This window comes from Diachasma alloeum, unplaced genomic scaffold, assembly GCF_001412515.2.
Source record: "Diachasma alloeum isolate Michigan unplaced genomic scaffold, Dall2.0 Dall_scaffold_00301, whole genome shotgun sequence".
In the NCBI taxonomy this organism is placed as follows: domain Eukaryota; kingdom Metazoa; phylum Arthropoda; class Insecta; order Hymenoptera; family Braconidae; genus Diachasma; species Diachasma alloeum.
The window spans coordinates 862,150-885,169 of NW_021680440.1; the positions used below are offsets into that span (position 1 = coordinate 862,150).

Consider the following 23,020-nt stretch of genomic DNA (forward strand, 5'->3'; position numbering starts at 1 on the left):
GGATACACCGTTGAGGAAAATAACAAACAAGGCGGTTGGCCCGCATTTATCGGAGATTTTTATCGATCTTAATCAATTAAATATTGAATTTTCGTCATAATTCAATGTTCGAAAATTCACTATTTGATGAAAAAATCTATTAAAAAAATTAAAATCCGCAAAATTTAGGTCAAAATATTTTTAAGTATATTATTATATACTTCAATAAAATAACAAATGAAATTTCAAGGAATTTCATAGTTGAAAATTCAAAATTAAACGCAAAAAAGCCATGAAAACAGTCAATTCCATTTAAATTATTTCATCAAAATTAGTAAAATCCGGGAAATTTTAGGTAAATATATTCTTCAATTTTGAATTAATTGAAAATACCGCGTAATCGAAAAAACAGAAATTTGACATTCGCTTGAATTCTCAATGAAATGTCAAATTTTACGATTTTTTCACCCCCGTATCAAATTCAATGTCGTCCTTCAGAAAATTATTACCAAACTGTTCACGAAATTTCAATTTTTTACAAGGCTAATTTTTCCAAAATTGTTTTCTCCACGAAAAAGTACACAAAATAAGAATGAATAAAAAATAATGGCCAAAGGGAAATGGCCGAGAGCACCAATATAATGTTATGGAGGAAATATTTTTTTCAGGTAGCCCACGTTAAATTCCACCCACTCCTCAACCTGGCGTATTTAAAATGCAAATTTGAGCGTCAATAAATCTCGCGAACACGGCTCCAAAGGAGCTAAAATCGTTTCGCCTTTTATATCGTATTTTCTTATTTTTTCCTCATCCCGGATCGAGTGCTTTTTTTCTTCGCCATTTAGGAAAAAAAATATTCTGACAAATTGCGGATAGAACTCATGATACGACATCTCTCCAGAATTTTTTGGGCTTTCGTGGAATTGCTGCACGCGATTTGCTATTTTTGAGGATGAAATATGATTTATAAATTGTGTGAAGATAATTGTCTGTCTAACGAGTTTGCAGGGGTGAGAAATGAATTTCACGGGGTGGTGGTGGTGGAGGGGGAGGCCCAAAAACGATTTCAATCTGCTGCCTTTTCTCCTCCTCTCTTCCACTCTACTCATGTGCTTCACTCGTCTCTTTTTCTTTGCACTGAGCTCCCAACTCGTCGTGTTCCTTATTTTCTTATTTTCTCGTGATTTGCCCGGTCCCTCTTCACGCTTCAGCATCGCCAGTGGTCCATGATGTCCCGAGCCACTCCAGGGTGCTGCAGCCTACGCGCAATCGCTACCGCGCAACACGCGTGCTACTGACTCAAGTGCGAGAGGAATAAATATACACGCGCGCTCAAATTGTTCCCCAAAATTGAAAATAATCCAGAGGAGAAAATCTTCTTCTTAAAATATGTAATTAGATTTTTTTTAGTCGGTAAAGATAATTTACACATTACTCTGGAATTCGTAAAATGCACTTGAAACGTAATCCGTGAGTGAAGTAAAACTCAACAAAAAAGTGTGAGTCGGAACCGAAATTGTACGAATCGCCACGTAAATTCATTGCGGATTACGTGAATTCTTCCGTAATTTTTACTGAATATTTTTCTCCGCGAAGCCGAAGCTCACGTGTCTTTCCCTCTTAATGTCGGAGATTTTTCTTCTCAAACAGAAAAATCATGAATTTTGTTTTGCAAACTTAAAACTTTCATTGGAGATCAATTCTTTCTAAAGATAGAAAAGACGACGATTAACAAAACCCAATTAGAACTTCCGATCAATTAAAACTTTTCCATTTTTCTATTTATCGAAGCTCACTCAAACCTGCCGATTCCTAAAGCTCCCAAGAAACTAAAGTTGCTAAATCGGTTCAAAAAGTCGATCCGCTCACACGACTTCATCAAACAAACTTCACGGCCTTGACTTTAAACTTTTCTCCCCTTCACATTGTATTCAATTCCAAATCCAGTGCCATGTTCTTTGAAGCGTCTTGAAGACCCCAGAATGCGCTTCAAAATAGTTCACGCCGTGATCTCCGCTGCTCAAGCCCCATGGTCTGTCCAATCCGATCGCTTTTGTCTGCTTCCCAGAAATAAACTCGTAAAAATCACTTCTCCCCCGAGGATTTTCCTTTATTTCGAAGCGGTTACGTATGGGAAAAACTTCTTGGAACCACTTCTCGTCTATTTTGCCCACCCCTCAAATTCCTCTACCGGCTATTATTATACATCGCTCGTCCCACACATCCACTTCTATAGGGCTCTCGATACTGTCAACATTTAACTCGTCCCCCATCTCCACTGTAGTTTTCCTCGATCCTCATACCATTCGTTTCGGTTTTACGGCCGGGCCCTCATAGCCGGTTCTACACTTTCCCCCCAAGGCTTCCTCCCCATCCACATCACTCTGAGATTATCTTCCCCCAACGTCTTCACCGCTTCTTTTTTTCGTCCCCCTTTGTCCGTCTCCCTTGTTCGTTTTTGGTTGTTTACGCCGAGTCTTTCTTCTCTCTTCTTGCTTCGTTTTACTTTTTTCCTTGTGCGTCTTGAGGCATCACCTCTTCCATCCAAGTGGTCACTCGCTTCGTTTCCTTTCATTTCTCTTCCCATTTTAGTCAGTTTTTTCTTTGACAATGCGAGCTCTTTTCCTCCAACAGCTAGATGTAAAAGACGAGAGGTCGGCGGACAGAGGAAAATGAATGAAGTGCGCGTTTGTGAGGTAGATGCTCCTATTTTATGTTTACTCCTGATGCATTTGGCTTTTATATTGAGGGGAAATGATTCTCCTGGTTCGGTTGGTGGAAGAAATTTGGGGCTTTTCATGACCGCACCGGATTCAAATCGCCAGTTTAATCTCCGGGACTTGCATGCATGAGATGTTGACTTTCGCTTTTTTTTAGATGTCGATCGAATGGGATTACCCGTGATTTATACGAATCCATGATTCAATAGTCCGTGAGAACTTGAGGAGCTCACGTAGCAAAGAGGAACTATGGCATCGAGAATAGGGTCATAGAAAAACATGAGAACGGGGGGTGAGAGGCGCTACACTGACTTTGCAAGCAAGTGCAACAGAGGAATGAAGAATGCAGACAGTAGACTAGTAAAAAATTTTCCTCAAAATATCAATTCGTTGAATACGAATATCAGTCTAGATTAACGTACAAGATGTATCGAACTGTCGTTTCTTTTCTGAAACAGACACATTTACGTAAACTGCCTAATCTAGTCACTGTTGATTGTTAAATTAACTATTTACAGACAAAAATACTTCTGCTTAATCAGTGTAATTTTGAAGCATTGAAATTTAGAGTCACGTGTCTTGTCTGACATATCTGCTATGAATCCACGGTCAAAGTTACCGTAGAGCGTGTAAATAGACACTGGCAAAAAAAAATCTCGCAGAACCCGTTACCAAAAATGGAAAAGAAAGAAAAAGGAAAAACAACACTCAAGCCCATTAAAATTTTCTTCTTTTTAATTCACGGCATTGTGGATGGGATGGGTATTATACATATATGTACCCTGAAATATACGACGGCCCGTTGAAATGGGCATTAAAAAGAGCACCCGAGAGGGCACTTAAACTTGGACGAGTCCTGTATAATCCGTATATAGCCCCCATGTAGCTACGAAGAGAGTCTGGACGTGCCTTTAATACGATTTAAGCCGTGTGCCGGGGCTACCCGTGTTACGAACTACGGGTTTTACTCTCCACCATAGGAGGCGCGGCCTTGAAGATGCTTTGCGGCTATTCAGCCAGTGTATACACAAATACCCACACATTTGCACAAAAAATAAAGTACGAATGGAAAAAAAAACACGAGTCTGTGTTGGTGTGCACGTATGATTGCAAAGGGGCGAGAGCACGCGCGGCCAGAGCGAGGTCCACTTCTTCGATGCTGATGACTGCCTTTTGTTATTCAAATTCGTAGCTATTTGAGGGACCAGTATTACATTTTTGGATTGAATCGATTCTAATCTTTTTTAAGGGTTTATTTTTTTTTTTTCAGGGCAATTTTAATTCAACTCGGTGATGAGCCGGGGATTCTCTTCCATTCATCTTGGGAATTTTGAGAATTCATGGGTGTTTTGGGATCTTGTTTTTTAAGTAATACTGGTGGGCACTAGATATATCTTGAGATGTCTATCATTCGGATATTCGAAATTAAATGTCGGAACTTGTATTTCGAACTGATTTTTAAAAGTCGCGGGCGGTTGGTATGAGGTTTCTCATACACTGAAGATCGATTATATGTCTAAAATCGAATAATTAGTGCAAGAGTCCAGGGCCTCTAATTTTTGAGCGATAGAGGTTTCTTTTTTTCAAAATTTTTGAAAAAATATGCAGAATGGTAATAAGGACCATAAGCACTTTTTCTCTAAATGCCTCGCCATAATAACAACACACGTATCCACGTAAAAAAAAATGTCATCAGATATCCATAAAAAATCAGATTTCATGACGTAAAAAAAGTGCACTAAACAAACGACAATAAACAAAAAGAATACAATCACTCACCAAATGAAGACCAGCCCTTGTCCTTCCATGGGGTTGCTTTCGTGATTTCTGCAGAGAAAAGAAAATAAACAATTATCAAAATCATTTGTCACATTCATTGATACCCGCGGCTTTCATGTGACTTCATTTACCAATTGGGAAACCCGTTCATTGCCCTCGAAAGACGAGATCAGATACGCGCATGCAACTGCTCAGTACGATACATCCACGCGTTTTTATTACATTATTGAATAAGTACTCGATGCACTTTTAAAGCCGTCCGCCGAAACTCACTTTTGTCAGATGCGGATCGACGCCTCGTCTTCTCGGGAGAACGAGTTTTATCAGGGGGGTTTCGTGTGGCTATTTTAGGGCGCAATAATTACGGTTTTTTGGGGAGTCAATTACTTCGGACATTTATGCATTGGACACTTGTAAATTATACGGCATGGTCGACATTTTTGAGGGGCCCAGAGGGGGGATGATTAGTGGCAGCAGTGTAATTATAATTATTTCAATTATTCAAGTACGGAAAAAAAATTATGGAAAAATTTAACGTTTTCGTTTGAAAAATTTTGGTTTGAAAATCAAAAACTATTGACTTCTTCTGTCAAATATCTATTGAGAAATATAAGTTGTGTGACCTGAATGGAAAATGAATGGACATTGGCGCAAGGAATAAATAGAATTTTTGGATTGTTGGAACAGAACCGATTTTGACTGTTGGTCAGTTTTCCATGAATATCTCGGAATCTGCGGCAGATAATTAAATTTTTGTTATGACCTTTTTTGTAGCTCTCATTCCGCTCTACAAAATATGTCATTACAAAAATTTCGCTATCTCCTTTAAAAGGCTCAGCTAAGAGCTAACTCGACCTGAATTGTTTTACCGCTTCACCACTGAATTGTAAAAATGTTTTTACAGAATCTGCGGATGAAATCACTTTGTAAAAAAATTCGAAGAGGTAATGGCTGTTTACGTCTGAATTGTCGATTGAAATAGATACTTTTCTATTTCAAGATGAACATTTAAATTTTTCTATTTTTAGATGATATGAATAGGAAAGTAGAAAGAAGGAAAAATTATGAAAAATTTGCTTGAGAGAATGAAATTCACCACAGATCCTTATTCAGTAACTTGGTAGATTCCATCTTCGCTGTGCACAACACGAAAAGAAATAAAAATAAACCCGGGAGTCTCCCGGGACATGAGAAACAATTCGTCATTCATTGATATCGAGAGTTTTGGATTCATTTACCAATTGGTACACCCGTTCATTGACCTCAAAACAGGGCAACACGTGCATGCACACTGCTGTGGACATCACCACACTTTTTTATTACATCATTTAATAAGTACGTGATGCAGTTTTGAAGACGTCTGGTGAGGCTGACTTTTGTCAGTGACCAATTCCACGCCTCTTTTCCTTGGGAGAACGAGTTTTATCAGGGGCTCTCGTGTGGCCAAAATGTACGTTAATAATCGTACAGTGGCAATTATAACGGGTGACTAAAAAATTCATCGATAATTTTTTAGGTCAGTCTTCTTGGTCAATGTAAAAATTATGAGTTTTGTATAATTTCAGGCGAGTTGGAAAAAACCTCTTTAAGTAATGACGGGCTTTAGTCTTGATCAACTAGAATTCTCCTCGAATATAAAATCTTAATAATACATTTACCTTGAAAAGGAGTGACATCAGGAGGAAATGTCCCAGAAATTTGTGAGTGGCTTATAAAATTTTTTACAAAAATGTTTTTAATTACATTTTCCGAATTTCTTCCTTCCAAAGATATTTACAGAACAATTTCAAAATCAACTAGAGTCCCATTTCCCGAATCCTCATTATATGAGTCTTTCATAACTTCAAACTCCTTCTACATTCCTCAATTATCATTAAAAAAAGTCCACGTAACTCTCCCCGAAACCTCAAATAACAGGTTTTGCTCCAGAAGTTGTCAATTACCCAGAGAACACTCACAAATCAATTATTCCTTGTCCAATCAATTGAAAAACAAAATAAAATCGCGAATAAAATTAAAACCGCTACCAGAAAAGATGGCAGTAGAATTTTGTGATGTGATATCCCCCACCCCCTGTAATCTCGTATGGATGGCAAGAGGCTGCCCAGGTTCCACCCTGTAATTACAAAATTGCGTTTTCCTTTGCTCTCGACAGGATCGCTCGGGCGGGGCCCGTCGTGGCCCCGAAATACGGCTTCCGTACAATCTGTATCGTGTTATAAATAGCAGGGGACGTGCAGGAGAGTGTGGCCCGCAGGAATATAAACTCGAGAGGTGCACCGTCCCCATCTCTCTGATACGAAAGACAGGGGCAGAATAAAAGAAAAAAAAGATGATAAAAAAGTGTGGAATGAAAAGAAGTGCTCTCCACTGTACGATCATTATCGCTGCTAGCCAATAATCATTGTAATTCGAGGAAATTATCGGAACGAGTCCACTCGAATTCGAGAGATCGAGGGAAAAAATAAAGTTTTATTTGCATGGGCTCCATGAAATATGCAAGTTTATGAGAGAATAATGACGAATTTTATTCCTCTTTGGAACTTGTCTCCTCGACAATGTTCTGGTGCACAGAGAAAAATATTCAGTAAAAATTACGGAACAATTCACGTAATCCGCAAGGGGAAATCGTTTTCCGGCAATTTTTGTAGGAATGGAAGAGAAGAAATCTGAAACGTTCAGTGAATTTTCAGGTTCATCACTGAACAAAGTACGAAATTGTCACGTAATTTTTCCCGCAGAAGGAAAATCTTAGGGGAACTTGCCGACTTATTACGCCTCCAAAATAAAAAATTCTTGAACGTTCAACAATTTTTATGAGGCTGGTGAGTTATTTCTACGTTCCGTTCCGTAAAATTTCTCAATCGTTGGGGAAAAATTACTTCGTACAATGCGTACGTATACGAATCATAATTTCAGTTCCGAGTCACTTTTTATTGAGATTTTCTCTCCGTGTAATGAGGTGATGATTCCCGTGTTTTTATTGCGCTTCAGAGTTCCTTCTGTTGTAATATGTAAATACGTTTCAAGCAAGTAGGTTGAGAGGACAGTCGAAGAGAACTTTCTTCGGGACCGTAAAATTTTCGGTAAATACACGAGGTCTTTCGATATTTCTCGACGATTTTTTTCACTCGTCAGGGTGATTAATGACTGGCAGATCGTATTAACAAGAAAATCTTCGTCGGTCGAATTGTCTTGATATCCCGAGCGATTTTTCATTGGTAGGATGATTGAATGATGGACAGATTGTATTAAAAACGGAATTTCCATCAACCGCGGCATTATCTTGATAATGATCGTCGATCTTTTTTGTGTGAAAGTTCAGACGCTTTGAAAATTCCTTGTGCAGTCACTCGTTACTGAGATGACTCAATGGTAACGTTTCGTATTTTATAAAATAAATTTTAAAATAATGACTGACAGTTTGTATTTTATACAAATTAGTTTTTGACGAATATCTCGGAATCTAAAAGAGATGGAAGAAATTTTGTCTCGACCTTTTTTATAGCTCTCAATCGACCCTACAAAAAAGGTCATAAGAAAAATTTTGCTATCTCTGTGAGATTCCGAGATATTCATCAAAAACTGACTAAAAGTCAAAATCGACTCAATCCGGTTTACCGCTTCGCTACTGAAAGTATTCTCCGATTCCGAAATTACCCTTAAAATATTAAATTTCCACTAGAAATTCCAGAAGACTGCTTTTAAAGCGTCTGATGAACTAAAGAAAAAATCTCGAGGCATTGAAAAAATAGAATTCATTATTAAAATGATTCAGCTATTGGCAATCAGATAGCCTCAACACCCCCATTGGCCCCTCAACAATAGTCATAATGAGGTGATGCCTTCCTTGTTATAATATTTTTTTTGTTCATTCAGAAGATGTTTTTCCATTTTTCATATTCCAAAAAGGGGCAGACTACATTCAAATTCTATTATTTATTAGGAGATATTGACGATGTGAAAAGGTTTGTTGTAGCTTACCTTCCTCTAAACACCAGAAATCTTGCAGTCCACTCCCTTCTGTCTCTCTCCGCATCCTAGACTGTATAATTGTTCCCCTCATCATCACACCTTATCAAAATGATCTTCAGTGTAGCCCCCAGCACATCAAACCACACAAACAAACACTTTTTTCCCCATCTATTCATCTCAGCGTTTCCCAAGTCCCTCATTCACCACAAAAATCCAAGATGCCTCAATAATTAACAATAATGATTACCATTTTCTATTTTACACAAATTGTCCTCCAATTCAGCAATTATCTTTGAAGTATTAGATTTTGGCATTTAATAAATTAGAAAATGAAGCTCTAGGCGTTGAAAAAATTGAATCCCTCATCACTAAGATGATTCAGCCATTGAAATGACAATGTAGTCGTGTTTAGGTGAAAACTCCTTCATTTTCATGAGGTTTGAGACTTTTCGATCATTTATTCAGACGATACTGACGATTTGAGGTTTACTGTACTTCACATCTCCCTAATCAATAGAAATCTTCCATTGGACTCCTCCTGCCACCCTGATAGACTGTATAATTGTCCCTCTCGTCAAAATAATCTTCAGTGTAGCCCACAGCAAATTAAACCACACAAACAAACACTTTTTTCCCCATCTATTCATCTCAGCGTTTCCCAAGTCCCTCATTCACCACAAAAATCCAAGATGCCTCAATAATTAACAATAATGATTACCATTTTCTATTTTACACAAATTTTCCTCCAATTCAGCAATTATGTTTGAAGTATTAGATTTTGGCATTTAATAAATTAGAAAATGAAGCTCTAGGCGTTGAAAAAATTGAATCCCTCATCATTAAGATGATTCAGCCATTGGAGGTCAACAGTCATATCCACTGTCAATATTTATGTCTCCATAAATCACGGAATCGTCTTAGACCTAACAGATTCCATCTCGCAACGACAATGTCATTTTTATGAGGTTGAGACTTTTCCTCATGTCAAAGGTATTTTTCCATTCTCCGAAAAGCGACCGAATACATTCGAACCCCATCATTTATCCAGGAGAAATTGGCGATTTGAGAATGTTTACTGTGCTCTCATTTACCTGTTACCTCTCCCGATTCACTGGGCATCGTCCTCTCACCCTCCTTCGCCTCCTAGACTGTGTAATTGTCCCCCTCATCATCTCACCTCATCAAAATGATCTTCAGTGTAGTCCCCAGCAGACAAAACCGCATTAACAAGCGTTTCTCCCCGTCTATTCATCCGAGGATCCCAGCCTTCCCCAACTCCCCCATCCATTCGCCTCAGAAATCCGTGGAGCACTGCCCACCGCCATCTTGCAGACGCCACGGGTACTCTCTCCGCGCTCCACCAATCGCGGCGCGCGTCACCCAACATGGCGGCGCTCAGCCCCCGGTTTTGGCGCCAACTCGTCACTCGTTGCCCGACCGAACGTGTCTCAACACGCTCAGTCCTCCCCCGTGACATTTCCGCGAACAAAAACACTCATTTACCTCAAATACACAATCAGAAGTCGTGAAAAGGGACCAGTGGCCAGTGCTAATGTTTCTCTGATCGATAAATAATGCAACAGCCACCGAAACGCCCAAAACTATCGAGTGAATCTTGCATCGCTGACATTTCTACGTCTATCGGTATATGAAATAACCAAATCCTCAGTAAATCGAGACATTTTCGTCGGGAAAGTGAATAAATAACTTGGAAACCCCTGGAAAAAAATATCTGGGTCCAGTTTTCGGGTTTTTTTCATTCTGACGTTCGATAGTTGGTGAAAAATCGGGCGAAAGGGCGGGAAAGGGGGGCGGAAATGATCTCAGTTCCTTTGTTTCCAGAGAGCATTGCAGGCACTGTGAAATCTATCGGGGAGACTCACTCGACCTTTCTCAAAGTCAATAAAGCTGTTGTCAGTTATCTGCTGGAGGAGAAGAGACAGGCTGAGGCTGTGAATCTCAACGTCACGCAGAAGTCTGACGGAGAGTCTACGTAATGGTGAGTTTTTTTGGATTCTAGAGATATTTGGAGGGCTTCACTGGGAAAAAATAATTATTTTTGCCAAAAAAATAATTTAATTTAATATTTAATTCAGTTAATTTGATATTTATTTTCTTGAGAGAAGTATTTTTTTTTTAATCGTGTTTCTTCAATTGAGTCATTCCTAGATGAGCCTGACTGCGGTTCAATTATAATAATCATGCTGCTCTAGAGGATGACTATGTTACACGTGACCTGGAATGAACTTTTGTCATGATTATTCATTTTTCCTAGCTTTCTTATTTTCTGGAAAGAATTTCGATTAATTTTTTAATGTTGCCATTTATTGAGGGATTTTACTGAAGGTCATTCTAATGAGGATTGCATGGGAATGACTCGACTGGAGAAATAAGTTATTGAAAAAATAAATACTTCTCCCAAGTAAATAGACATTTATCAAAAGTAATTTTTTTTCTCAGTGTTGTTTTTGTCTCTCGTTCTGATGAATACGTGTGGGGGACATTGGGGATATTCGTTGTTTCATTGGAAGAATTGTAGTTGAACTATTTCGTAATTATTTTGTGGGCGGGAATTTTTTACTGCATGAGTAGTTGTGGTTTTATTGGGAGATTTTTCGAGGCCTTTGCTTTATGCTTTTTGGGGCTTTTTAACGTTTTTTGTGGGAGCTGAGACCTTGGGAAGGTCTTGACAGCAGTGATCTTTCAAGGTAAGTGGAAATACCTGTTGTTTTGGGGATTTACAGGTGAGGTTGGGAATGTTTGTGCAAAGGTTTCAACGAATTTAGACATTTTTGGGAAATACGGGATAAGTTCCAACTTTTTCAATCGGTATTATAATTTTTTAGATCATTACTAGATCGAAAGTAAACGATGAAGCTGAAACTAACGAGAGATTCGACAGCAGACGATTTGTCTTAGGCCAGTCTAGAGATTTACAAATGTTTTTAAATAATGAACAAACTCTTTCGCACTTGAAAAACATTTGTACATGTGATTATTTGGCTCTCCTACACTTAAATATCCCGTAAATTGAATTTTCCGCTGACGAATATCCTGCTAGTTTCAGCTTCATAAGTAAAAGTTACATTTTGTCTGAATTGTTTTGTAATTATTTCGTAGGAGGGAATTTTTTGTTGCATGAATCTCCTCGGTTTTATTGGAAGAATTTTCGGAGCCTTCGTTTTATGCTTTTTTTCTGTGTGTGTGTGTGTGTTTTTTATTTGGCTGGGGGAGATGGGACCTTGGAAGGTCTTGACAGCAGTGAATGGAAATAACTGTTATTTTGGAGATTTATGGATGAATTTTGAAGGATTTGGGTATTTTTTGGGGGATTTTTGGGGAATACGTGAAAGTTCTCGATTTTTCCTTTGATATTACTCATTCTGTGGAGCATGGGATCGAAAATGAAAGTTATTTTTTATTCAAATCATTCGTCAATCATTCTTCCATTTCATAATTTTGATGAGTAAGCTATTTCCAATTCTTTTATTTCATGAGCTATGCAAAATTTTTTTTTCGGGTAACCATAAATTTTTGACATTATTAAATTAGATAATAGATGTTCTGTATTTTGAATTTAATTATTCTGAAACTGCTTAATTTTTTAAAATGTTGAATGTCAAGATTTTTTTGTAGAGACCTTTGTGATTTATGAAAAAATCTTCACTTTCTTGTTAAATCCCTTAATCCTAAAATATTTGCATGAATCATCTCTGAAAAACTTTTAATTGAAGCTCAATTATCAAAAGAAAAGAGCGATTCTAGTAACCAATTTCGGGAAATATTTTTTGTAGAGAATTTCATGGACTACGAGGAATTTTCTTGACTTGCTTCGTTATTGTGCTTGTAATTTTTCGACTAATCACCTTCGCAAATGCGATCTGTAGTTCATCATTGCACTTTATTGTCCTTCTAATTTCTCATTTTCCATTCAATAATGTACTTTCGAGTTGAATAACGTGAGGATTGCTTAAAATTATTTCACTTTATTTATCACAATGTTGTATACATGGCCTCAACTAGAGTAAACAAAAAATCATGTGATTCACATGAGTAGTCGCATGAATCGATAGATAAAATTGATAAGTCCTGAGGGATTAAGTACATCAATTACTCTAAAATGTCACTTCTCGAAAAATTCCCTCTCTCTTTACAATATTCGGTACTAAAAAATATGATAAAGCCTGAAACACTTAAATTAGGATGGACAAGTCAATGACTTCAACAGTGATGCCCAGAGCCATCAAAATACTTCGTCTGAATGATCATAAAATTATTCTAATGGTATAGTAATTGCTCAATCTTTGGGTTCGTCTTTGTGTTTTCTCCGCGGATCAGAGGCGTCGATGGGAATTATTACTGGAGGGATTTCCCCTATGCCCACGGGAAAACTGTAGTTGGGTCCTTCAGACCAGCCTTTTCCTGATGATATCGGTCGACAGCTGCAATTAATCCAATACGCGTCAGTATTTCCAATCTCCTCATTTTAATTTCAGTTGAGAGTAAAGTTAATGTTAGTTACAAAGTTAGTTAGTTAGAAAGAAAATAATTATGCTAAAGGAAAATAATCACGGAAAAATACTAATTTTGGAGAAAATAATTATGCTAAAGGAAAATAATTATGAAGAAATATTGCGTAGATATTTTCTATTAATTGATTGAGAATCAGGCGTTTTTGAAACCGAATGGATGAGTTGTGAAGATTGGGTTAAATTGGCTCGAGTCATTCTGTGATTGGTCTAGCGTTCGTTTTTAATAAAAGACCAACATTTCTGATGTTTATAAATGAAAAATTAATTATTTAGTGCCGAAGCTTGAGATTAAAAAAATTTTAAAAAATTCATGCAAGTTCCCTATTAATGAAAGCAAAGGTATTGAATTAAATAGCAGTCAATCCCTCTTCTCCATGCAATCCTTACAGATTGCTCAGTAGATCCACCACCACCACCGCCACCAAAATTCATAAGAATATCATTTTCTCGTCATCACACCTGCATGTATTCTGATCAAAATAATATCCAGTGTTGCACTCTTGAATATTTCTGCAGAGACAGACGCAACCGTCAGGATCCCAGAGCTTTGTTTTATTACTAATTGTGCATTTAGTCTCCTCGTCTGAATTTCGACACCTGCACCTGCACTCGTCCCGCACGTATTGTTGCTTGTCTGTGCAGTGCTGAAAACAGAAAAATATCGATATGAAGACGATTGACGTCAGTGCGTCAGAATTTTTGTGCGTGACTTCCACTAATTACTGCAATTAATCGTCAACCTGTGTTTTTAATTGGTGAATTATCGCAGTAATGAATGACGTCTGGGGAAAATGACAAAACATTTCTTGGAGAATTTTGAAAACGATGAGAAAATGTTTTGTGACATTTAATTCGTGGAATGAACTAATGCCAAGTAATTGATAAAACAATTTTTGGTACTGACCAAATTTCATATCTAGTCTAGCAATAAATAAAAATAGTGCAAAACTCTAATTATCGATTTAGCACGACTATATCGGTAAATTAATCTTTTGAGAAAAAAATATCAAAGTAGATTCGTTGGAGAGAATTTCAAGAGCTTCTAAAAACGTCTTCCAACATTTTCTCCTAAAATCACTCACACTGAGAGAAAAAATTAGTTCTGCCGAAAAATTACATGTTCCACAGAAGAGATTTTGTCATGTGGAATGAATTTAGTTGAACGCATAATAATTTCAAGAAAAAAGTTAAACTAAATAATTTTTAGGAGAATATTTTTTTTCTTGGGAAAACAATATTCTTTCCCCAATTTATTATTTTTGTGGTTCTGCCAACTGAAATGATTTCGATACACTAAACTATATTTTTTCTTGCCGATAGTTCGAATTCTTCTAGGAATATTTCTGATAGTCATGACAAAAATTAAATTTTTGTGAGAAATCTTGAATTTCCTTCTATCAAGTTGACTAATTTTCTCCAAATAAATCCGTTCCACTCTGTCAAATATTCTCGCGTGGAACATATAATTTTTCGGCAGAACTAATTGATTCTCGATATGATGACATAATTGAAAATATATAGTCAACCTCGATTTCATTCTGATGATTTTATCATGACTCATCTATTTACCTCTGCCTGTATCCTGCATCGACATTTGCACGATGTGTGCTCCTCCAAAGTCACAATTTCCTTATGACTGTACCTCATTTTATTATGTCCAGTAACTTTCGCCACGTGCACCTGAGGAATTAGCCAATAGAATTGTTAATTTTCTGCTTTTCTTCATGTCCCAAACGAAAGTTATTCGTTTTTCGCTCAGTGCATTCTCCCCTAATGATAGGTGTACCTCAAAATTTCGAGTTTCGTTTGTGACGGGTTGACAGGAGAGTGAAGGGTGGCCACAACAGCCACCGCATCTTTTTATTCTCGTGCAGGCTGGGTAGTAAACCACTGCACGGTCATTTTTATCCTTTTTGAATGGTACTGGCTGTAGCTCGGGCTTGCACATTGCGGACACTATTGCGCTCACGCTTGATCGTTCTTCACCTCCAAAACGACCTGACAGAAATTGATAAAATGATTCTCGTGAATTTGTAGAACATGATGATGATTCGTGAATTATGAAGTGCAATCTTAGAAATTTCTTAAAATTTCAGTCACAACGTCATCTGAATTTTTTTACTGTGAGATTGAAATCGATGTCGAGTGAAAGCGATCACTAAATTAATCGTTCATCTTGGAAATTCGAGAAAATTGGGTTTTTTGTGGTTAATATTTAGTTGTAGTTTTTCTGAAGAGGGTTTTCCTTTTTGTCGTGTTAGGGAGGAAACATGGAGGAGGAACTTTCACAGGCAGTTTCCTTCGTCAACAGTTACTTTGCTCTTGTAGACGGTCTAGCCTCAGATTTGGAGGATCATCTGGCTGACGATGTCGTGCTAGACTGGTTCGGACAGACCATCAAGGGTCGTAAGGATGTTGCTTCTTTCATGAAGTATCAGAAGATCAAATCGAGGCATGTGTTCAATGAAATTACACCGAAGACGAGCATTGGATATCGAGAGCATCGATCATTGAGGTAATTATTCGTTCGAACAAAGCATGAATTATCCCGATGATAAGTCGGTTTAGGTGAAGCTGTCACGAGATTTTTTAGAGACAATGTCATCTGCAAAAGAAATCTCTTGGCATTTTTCTCCTGAAATCACTCATTTCTCGGAAAAATTCTTCCCTTAATTAGAGTTAAAATACACTAACGACTTGAAAGATATCCAACTATTTTTTACAGTTTGATACAGATCATATATAAATTCAACCATTTTCAGTCGTCAAATTTGTTAATTTAATTGCATGAGAAAAATTTTAAAATCATAAGTATTCAACATCATTCAAATTACATTTTGCATAGAGCTACGATTTTTTTAGATAGTCGTTGTTTATAACTAAATAATTAAAATTGTCTAAACTTTCGGAAACCTTGTTTTTTAGGGATGAAAAATCTATTTCATTTAATATTTTTTCCTCTCGAATCTTTTTTTTTATAATTTTCATCTAACGATTTTGTTGGCCCAAACAAGACTTGTTTGAAAACTTGTTCATTTGTCTCTCAGCGTGGAAAAAAAATTGCCAAAGTATTTGGATATCCATGATACCAAAAAATTGCAAAACGTAAAAAATCTCAATTTAATTTGATAACTGCACCCTCGAACGTTCTTCTCATATCGAGCTTAAATTTTCCCCCAACAGACGAAAACACTATTCAACCGGAGGCATTCCCTCCAACAACAACCCCACCGCCGACGAAAGCGAGTCCCAATCAAAGTACAAACGCAAATGCTACTCAGACGCCTTCACCCAGCACCCCCACAACCTCGCCGACGACAGCATCATCTTCGACACATCCCTCTCCGAACCAGCGGCCCAGTCAGACCCCAACAGCTCAGCGGACTCGTTCCAGAGCAGAAGCCCCGAAGTGACGGATCACGTAATCGAGAGTGAGCTCAACATGGAGGGACTGCGCCTCGACAGCTTCATGACTCCCCAGCTCACCTGTCAGCCCCATTCAGGCGATTCTGGTGGGCATCACTGCACCTCTGAGACACCTGACACAGACATGACAGCCAACTTTCAGCCCACGAACATGGACGAGATGGAGATGAACATCGCTGAGTTGAAGGCAAAGGATCTAGTCAAAAGGGAGATTGGACAGGGCGATGCAGACAAGTCATCCCTGAAGTTTCTGGAGGCTTGTGGGGTCATTGAGTTCTGCAAATACTTCAACAGCCAGCAGATTCGAAAGGACACACGTAAACGCCACAGCAAGCTGCAGATCGCATACTCAATCAAGGACGAGAATTCAAATCCAAAGATTTTCCATTGTGATCAGAGGAGTGTTGGAGGCGAGGGGCACGAGGACGACTACGAGGAGGAGAGGAATCAGTTCCTCGAGTGCCTACAGCTCCAGATGAACAAGCAGGAGGGGAACATCAATACCCTCTCGACTCCGAAGTATGTGAGGGGACAGCTGAAGTTCGATAAATTCAAGGGCGAAGGACTGGGAGGGGCTGGGGACAGTAATTTTATTTTTAAATATAAGATTCATGTTATTATTTATGAGAGCAATACCAAGTGTCGACTGAACCTGTCTAATGAGTTCGAGGGGAAGGAATACTTGGAAGATGATGGTCAGTAGATATTTAGAGGGGTTTCTGGCGAATGGTTGGGGGGGAAGGTAGGGGTGAAGTGGAATGAGAGTTTTTGGATTTTGTGGTTTAATGGAGGACTATCTGGATTTTCAATATTTGGATGAAAATTACCAAATTCATGGTGTCTCCCTAGAACACTCAACATTTTTCTTAAAAATAACTCATTACGCAGATAATGATCAAATTAACAAATTAATGAGAGTGCCCACAACATTGAATTAATGTAGTTGATCAGGTGATTGTCTCCACCACGAGTGGGTCTTCTGGGTCTGCCGAAATGATTTCATAATTTAAAAAACTCCCTCACTAAACCACTTCACCACTGGACTAGTCTTTAGTTCACCGATTCATTGTTTTCTTTTTTTACGTTATTTTTTCAGTTTAAGATTCGATAAAGCATTTTTTGTTTGCATTTTTTTTTTCGTTTTATACTTTTATGTTCAGACTGATTCGAGTCACTACGTTAACCATGTACATTGAAACGTAAATCGTACTGCCAACCAGTCATTGGAGATAATAGTAATAAAAAAGAAAGTTGTCACATTTTTGTGGAGATTATTCCCTGAATCCAGTGCTATCGGTAATTACTGGTATTCCACATTTTCGTGATTCACCGACCGGTTTCTAATGGATATCGCCAATAACAGTAATTACAAAAATGTGGAATCCGGTTTCAAGAGTGCATTTGCACTTACTCGCCATTTGGACATTCCTCTCGCTGTCTGGAACTCCCTCCAGGATATTTAGGAAATCGTCCAAGGAGTCCAATTCGTTTAGTTGCTTCGCCAGTGATATTGAACTCTGTTGGGGAGAATGAATAAAAATTGGAGTCAGTATATACTTTGTTACTCAGCGATAATGTGATAATGAATTTCCAGGGAATAGATTGGCTCACGATAAAAATAGCAAAGGTGCCAATTTTGATGAACGTAAAACGATAAGATTTAGAGATTACTGAGGGGAGACCTTTCCACGAGTTGAAGTAGTTTCAGTTCGCATAATACTTTTCTGGTTATTAACTAGGTAGAAATTGTGTAATTTGAATATACAGAATTTTTGAACATGTATAATCATTAAATGAATGAAAGAATTTGTTATTTCATTCATTAGTGTACCCTCTTGGGTTTTCTTTTTGTTCGAAAACCCTTGAAAAATAGAAGAATTGATTAAAGATGCTGTATGGATTAGAACAGCAAGTGAGACTTGTTCAAGAATATATTTTTCTACCAGTGTAACAAAGAGTGGATGAAATAAAATAAAATCATTTAAAACAATAATAACGCAGCTCCTTCAATAATTAAACACTTCATTTTTTTGATCCATAATTTATTAGATTAGTAAGGGAATGGAAACTTTTTTCGAGTGCGCAATTTGAATGTACAGAATTTTTGAATATGAATAATAATTTTTATTTTATTCATCAGATGCTTACGATGCGTTTTTTATTTTTGTTCCAAACCCTTGGAAAATTGAAATATTTATGAAAGATGTATGGATTACAACAAATCATACGATGATTTAATAGATTATGGGTCTTGAAATTGAAATTCTTCAAGAGTTTAGCACAAAATGTTTTTTGATAGAAGTAAGGCTAGTCAAAAATATATTTTTCCATCAGTTAAAGAGTATGGGGTGAAAGAAAATGAAAAAAAATTAAATTTTATAAAAAATTAACACTAATGCGGGATTTCAATTGAGAGCGGATTCTGCTTATCTGTTTATTGCGCTAAATTACTCAATTTATCGTCTGACATGATTGAATCACTGGACTTGCTTTTCACATAATCTAATCGGGTATTAAAACACGATAGGGGCCGCACCTGTCCAGCATTTACAGAGGAAACACTAAGTTTTGGTGCCCCAGTTTCTAATACTTCGTAAATACCTCATTTTCCTTTTAATTTCCTATTCGCTGTGAATTGATTATGATTGTCCCTTCATTCATTCATAAAATCATCTTTATTTTTCTTGTTTGGTCATGAAATTTCAGTGTCAAAGAAGAGATTCTTGCCGTTTTTTACTCTGCTACTTTCAATGAAATTATTTATTATCGCATACTAATTTGTCCATTTTTTTCCATAAAATTGTCATCTCTCAAGTGATGATATTTTTTTTCTGAGAACGAGTGACTCTAAAACACAAGGTCAAACTAACAAGTGACAAAAGACTCTTTTCTCTGAACCTAGAATAATTTTCCATAAAAATATCTCCTCGCAACTTTTCCATTTGGAACCAAAAAACTAAAAACTTCATATTTCCCCAGCCTCCCATGCCTTGCACAGTCAACATAACTATCATAAGTTTTCACTCAGTTGACTCAATAATAACATTCAGTACGTCTTGTTCGCATTCTCCCTCTGCCACCATTTCCCTGTATTTTATTATTTTTACGTGCCTATCATCGAAATACTTTATCTGATAATTTTTCCAATTGTAAATAACCGATGTCTCGGTGAGTCACGGTTGTCGAGTGGCCGATACCTGGGATGACTAATAGAGAAAAAATTAATTAAATCAACAGGTCAAAATTCTGACGCCTCCGGAATACTGAAGTATTTACGAAGTTGTCAGGCTAGATTTGAAAAAGAATTTTCCTCCGGTTTTTCCGCGCACATTGAAAGGTCACAGGGATTCCCTCGGTTATCTCGCGGTCTCCAAGCTAATGGGCTATTGCTATTTTCATGAGATTTCCTATTGCGGGGATGGATGACCGCAAAAATCGAATACGTATAAATAATGGGTGACCTTGTACCGTCTTTGATTGTTCTTTTATCAGTGGACGATAAATATTTAGTTGTTCGTGACACTAAATCGCATTCGGTGTCCTGAAAATTCAAGAATGCAAAAATGGAACTGAAATTGACAGTTCTCTGATTTTTTATTTTCAATGACGAAATTCCTTGAAATTACGGTCGTAATTGAATTCGGTAAAAATTTCCAAAAAGTGTACCAAAAATTTCAGGCCAAAATTTTTAGTGTATTGGAGGTTTTGAGGATTAAGGATCTCCAAATTTGTTAGTGCGGTCCGCACGGAACTGTGGAATGTACTCAGGTATCCTTAAGTTTTTTCTGTTATCTGTTTCCAAATAAAACCTCAGGAAAAAAAACCATTCAGGTTCATGCCCAGGAGTCCCTCCGCAAATATTTTACCTCCTGCCGTGTGATACTGAAGACGTTCTTTCTGAGAAACACCATCTCCTCAGAATTATGACTGATATAAACTGAGAATGAACTAACGGCGAATTAAAATCACCGCTTCCCTGAAATCATTGGAAACCGATGTATTTCAAGTCTGGAATGGAGTGAAAAATGCGCGTTGGTGATTGAAAATAGCCTCCTATAATTTATAATTGAAGATAGCGTTAGTTTCTGGGAAAGTGAGGCGTATTTGACGTATCTGGAGACTTTACACATGTCGCGTATCAATTACGAGCGATTGTTATTTATCACGTTGTTGCTGGCCGCAGGCGTTCGACGGTTAATCTGGAAAACCTGATGACGTTCTATTAAATTTTCACAATCAAGGCTGAATTGTTTTTTCTCTGAAAATGTTAATGTCCACAAACATTAACTTTCCATTAGCGCAAACGCCTGCAGCTTGATTCATGAAACTTGGTCATTTATCTTTGAGTTGTTCATCGTTCTCTTCCTTCCATTTATCATTTCACTTTATTAGGCTCGAGAAGATCAATATGATGAAGTGATTTGCATGAAATTTGCAGTGTTTTTCATTTTTTCATGAGGTGAGGTGAAGAAGCTTCCAACATGAATAGGTTTTTAATAATTTCCATTCGAGAACAACTTGCAAACTTGAAACAATTGTTTTGTAGCGCCGAAAAAATTATTGGGGACACCATAATTGCTCTAGCGCCGCACGAGAATTTTTCGAGAATTACCGAAAATTGTTTAAAATTGATAGAATATTTATGCGAAGTCAATATTTAAAAACAGAGTAATTCTGTCCGAAATATAATTCGATTTAGAATACCACCATATTGCCAATTTATTAGCAAAAATAACTAATTGCCTCCAATTATTATCCGAAAATTCAATGAACGAATTGAACGTCAATTTAAATGAAATGAACAAGTTGAATTCAATAAGCAAATTAAATTCGTTGATTCCGAATTCCCACATGCGATTTTTAATCACGATCTTGGAAATTACTCCGCCAAGGTAAAATTGTTGAGACGTCTTCCAGAACCCATAAAATTTCTCACAAGAAATATCTTTTGTCAATTCTCACTAAAACCACTCATCCCCTGGATAATGAGAAGATTACTTCAATATCAGCCATTACTTTTCCGTAATTCCGGAGCGAAATATGGTTGTAGGAAATTTTACGGGACCGTCACGTAATTTTTACCTAAAATCACGGAATTTTTCCAGAGCGTTCCGTAATTTTTATCTGAATCCGTGTGATTTCCCCCTTCTTGACAAATTTCTCAATGAAACTCAGGCGCATACTCGGCACGCAAACGTCTCAGGTGGCGTCAAGTTCGTGATTAAATTCGCCAACAAGTTGCGATTGCACAGCTCTGAATCCGCTACCGGTACGATCTATCCTCGACATTATTATGCCGCGGCCTTCGAGGTCACATGGACCCGGCTCGCTATGTTGAAAAAACCCACTGACAACTTTACTCCTGTCTCCGGACCTATTTTGTTCTGTTCTATTTGATTCTACTCAGTATAATTTTCCATTTCACAAAACTCATATTATCTATCTCTTTATGATCACTTCTGTCAACATAAGGCGACGTCACATCAATGTCAACGCAGCAATATCAAGGAAAATATTCAAATGTGACAGGTGTTTGTCGCCTGTGTATGTGTCTCAAGAATGCCAGTTTGAATTTACGTAATAAACCGTCAGGCAATTGTGTGAATTTTCCGTAGTGATTTTCACTTTTGCGAGTTTGGGGAAGGGCCAATGTCAATTCTCGCAGGAGGAAAAGCGGAGGACATCACGGAAAAAGAACTAGAATGCGATTCTTGATTTTCCTGAATATTATCGTCTCAATATCTTCAAATTACCGATAATGAAGTCTGCGGGTTGTCACTCCCTTCGTCACTACTTCGCGAATGTATCTGTCGATTCCTGGGGCTGCTGATGGGTCCATCAAACACAAAATCATCGAGATTTCCGTAATAAGGATTGCGTTGACCAAACACGAGACCAAATGCAACAAACACTATCAATAATTTCATGTTGAATCTCCGGGATTTTTTCCAGAAGAGTGTGAGCGTATGATTTCACTTGATTGAACCACTAAAGTTCAGTTGGAATACTGGGGTTGGGCAGTGATTACAAAAACTCGCACAATCTCCCGCGGAAAACTCGAAAGTCTGGGGAGACATTCGGTTCGCACTGCTACCTCGCACGGACACGACTGTCCGGTTCGAGCTGCGTCTCTCGATAATGTGTAAGCGTGGAGTCTGCACGTGTTGGTACGTGATAATGGGCGTGTAAAACCAAATGAATGAGGCATTCGCAGCGGTAGATTTGCGCATGCGCGCTGTCATTGCGTTTTTTCACTCCAATCATTGTTTTTTTCTTGTTACTTTCGAATGAAAGCTTCGTAATCGCTCAAATTTAAGGTGTTTCGGATAAAAAGTAAAAATAATGAAAGAAAATTGGAAAATTCGTGGGAGAAATTTCAGCAAAATCGAACTTTTTCGCCGAGTGATGGATTGCGGTTATTTAAGGGACGGGCTCTCCAGAGGTATCAACTGTGTGGGGGAAAAGTCAAAAATGAAAAAAAAAAATTTTCACCCGAGGCCAAAAGTGTCATCCTGGATTTTTTCAGGGGAAAAGTCAACTTCCGCCGAAATCGATTTTTTTCGCCCGGTGAAGGTGGATTCCGGTTATTCAAGGGACGGGCTATCCAGA

The 23,020-nt window shown here is 37.7% G+C and overlaps 2 protein-coding genes across 4 annotated transcripts; one reads left to right on the top strand and one right to left on the bottom strand.

Moving 5' to 3' along the window:
- The first annotated feature begins 9,877 nt into the window (after positions 1-9,877).
- On the top strand, positions 9,878-18,401 carry LOC107039580. 2 transcript variants are annotated; one of them, XM_015259281.2, is made up of 4 exons: positions 9,878-10,097; positions 10,296-10,452; positions 15,247-15,500; positions 16,169-18,401. In XM_015259281.2, exons 2-4 carry the CDS (start codon positions 10,450-10,452, stop codon positions 17,112-17,114), a joined length of 1,203 nt encoding a protein of 400 aa, XP_015114767.1. In that variant the 5' UTR covers positions 9,878-10,097; positions 10,296-10,449; the 3' UTR covers positions 17,115-18,401. The 2 variants fall into 2 exon arrangements, with proteins under 2 accessions (XP_015114767.1, XP_015114768.1); XM_015259282.2 differs by having other exon boundaries at positions 9,878-10,452.
- LOC107039581 (vascular endothelial growth factor A) lies at positions 12,420-22,560 on the bottom strand. 2 transcript variants are annotated; one of them, XM_015259284.2, is made up of 6 exons: positions 22,165-22,560; positions 17,823-17,928; positions 14,772-14,983; positions 14,555-14,665; positions 13,445-13,629; positions 12,420-12,895 (listed from the first exon to the last, which is right to left on the bottom strand). In XM_015259284.2, exons 1-6 carry the CDS (start codon positions 22,336-22,338, stop codon positions 12,751-12,753), a joined length of 933 nt encoding a protein of 310 aa, XP_015114770.1. In that variant the 5' UTR covers positions 22,339-22,560; the 3' UTR covers positions 12,420-12,750. The 2 variants fall into 2 exon arrangements, with proteins under 2 accessions (XP_015114770.1, XP_015114771.1); XM_015259285.2 differs by having other exon boundaries at positions 12,807-12,895; positions 13,373-13,629.
- Between the last annotated feature and the right edge of the window lie 460 nt (positions 22,561-23,020).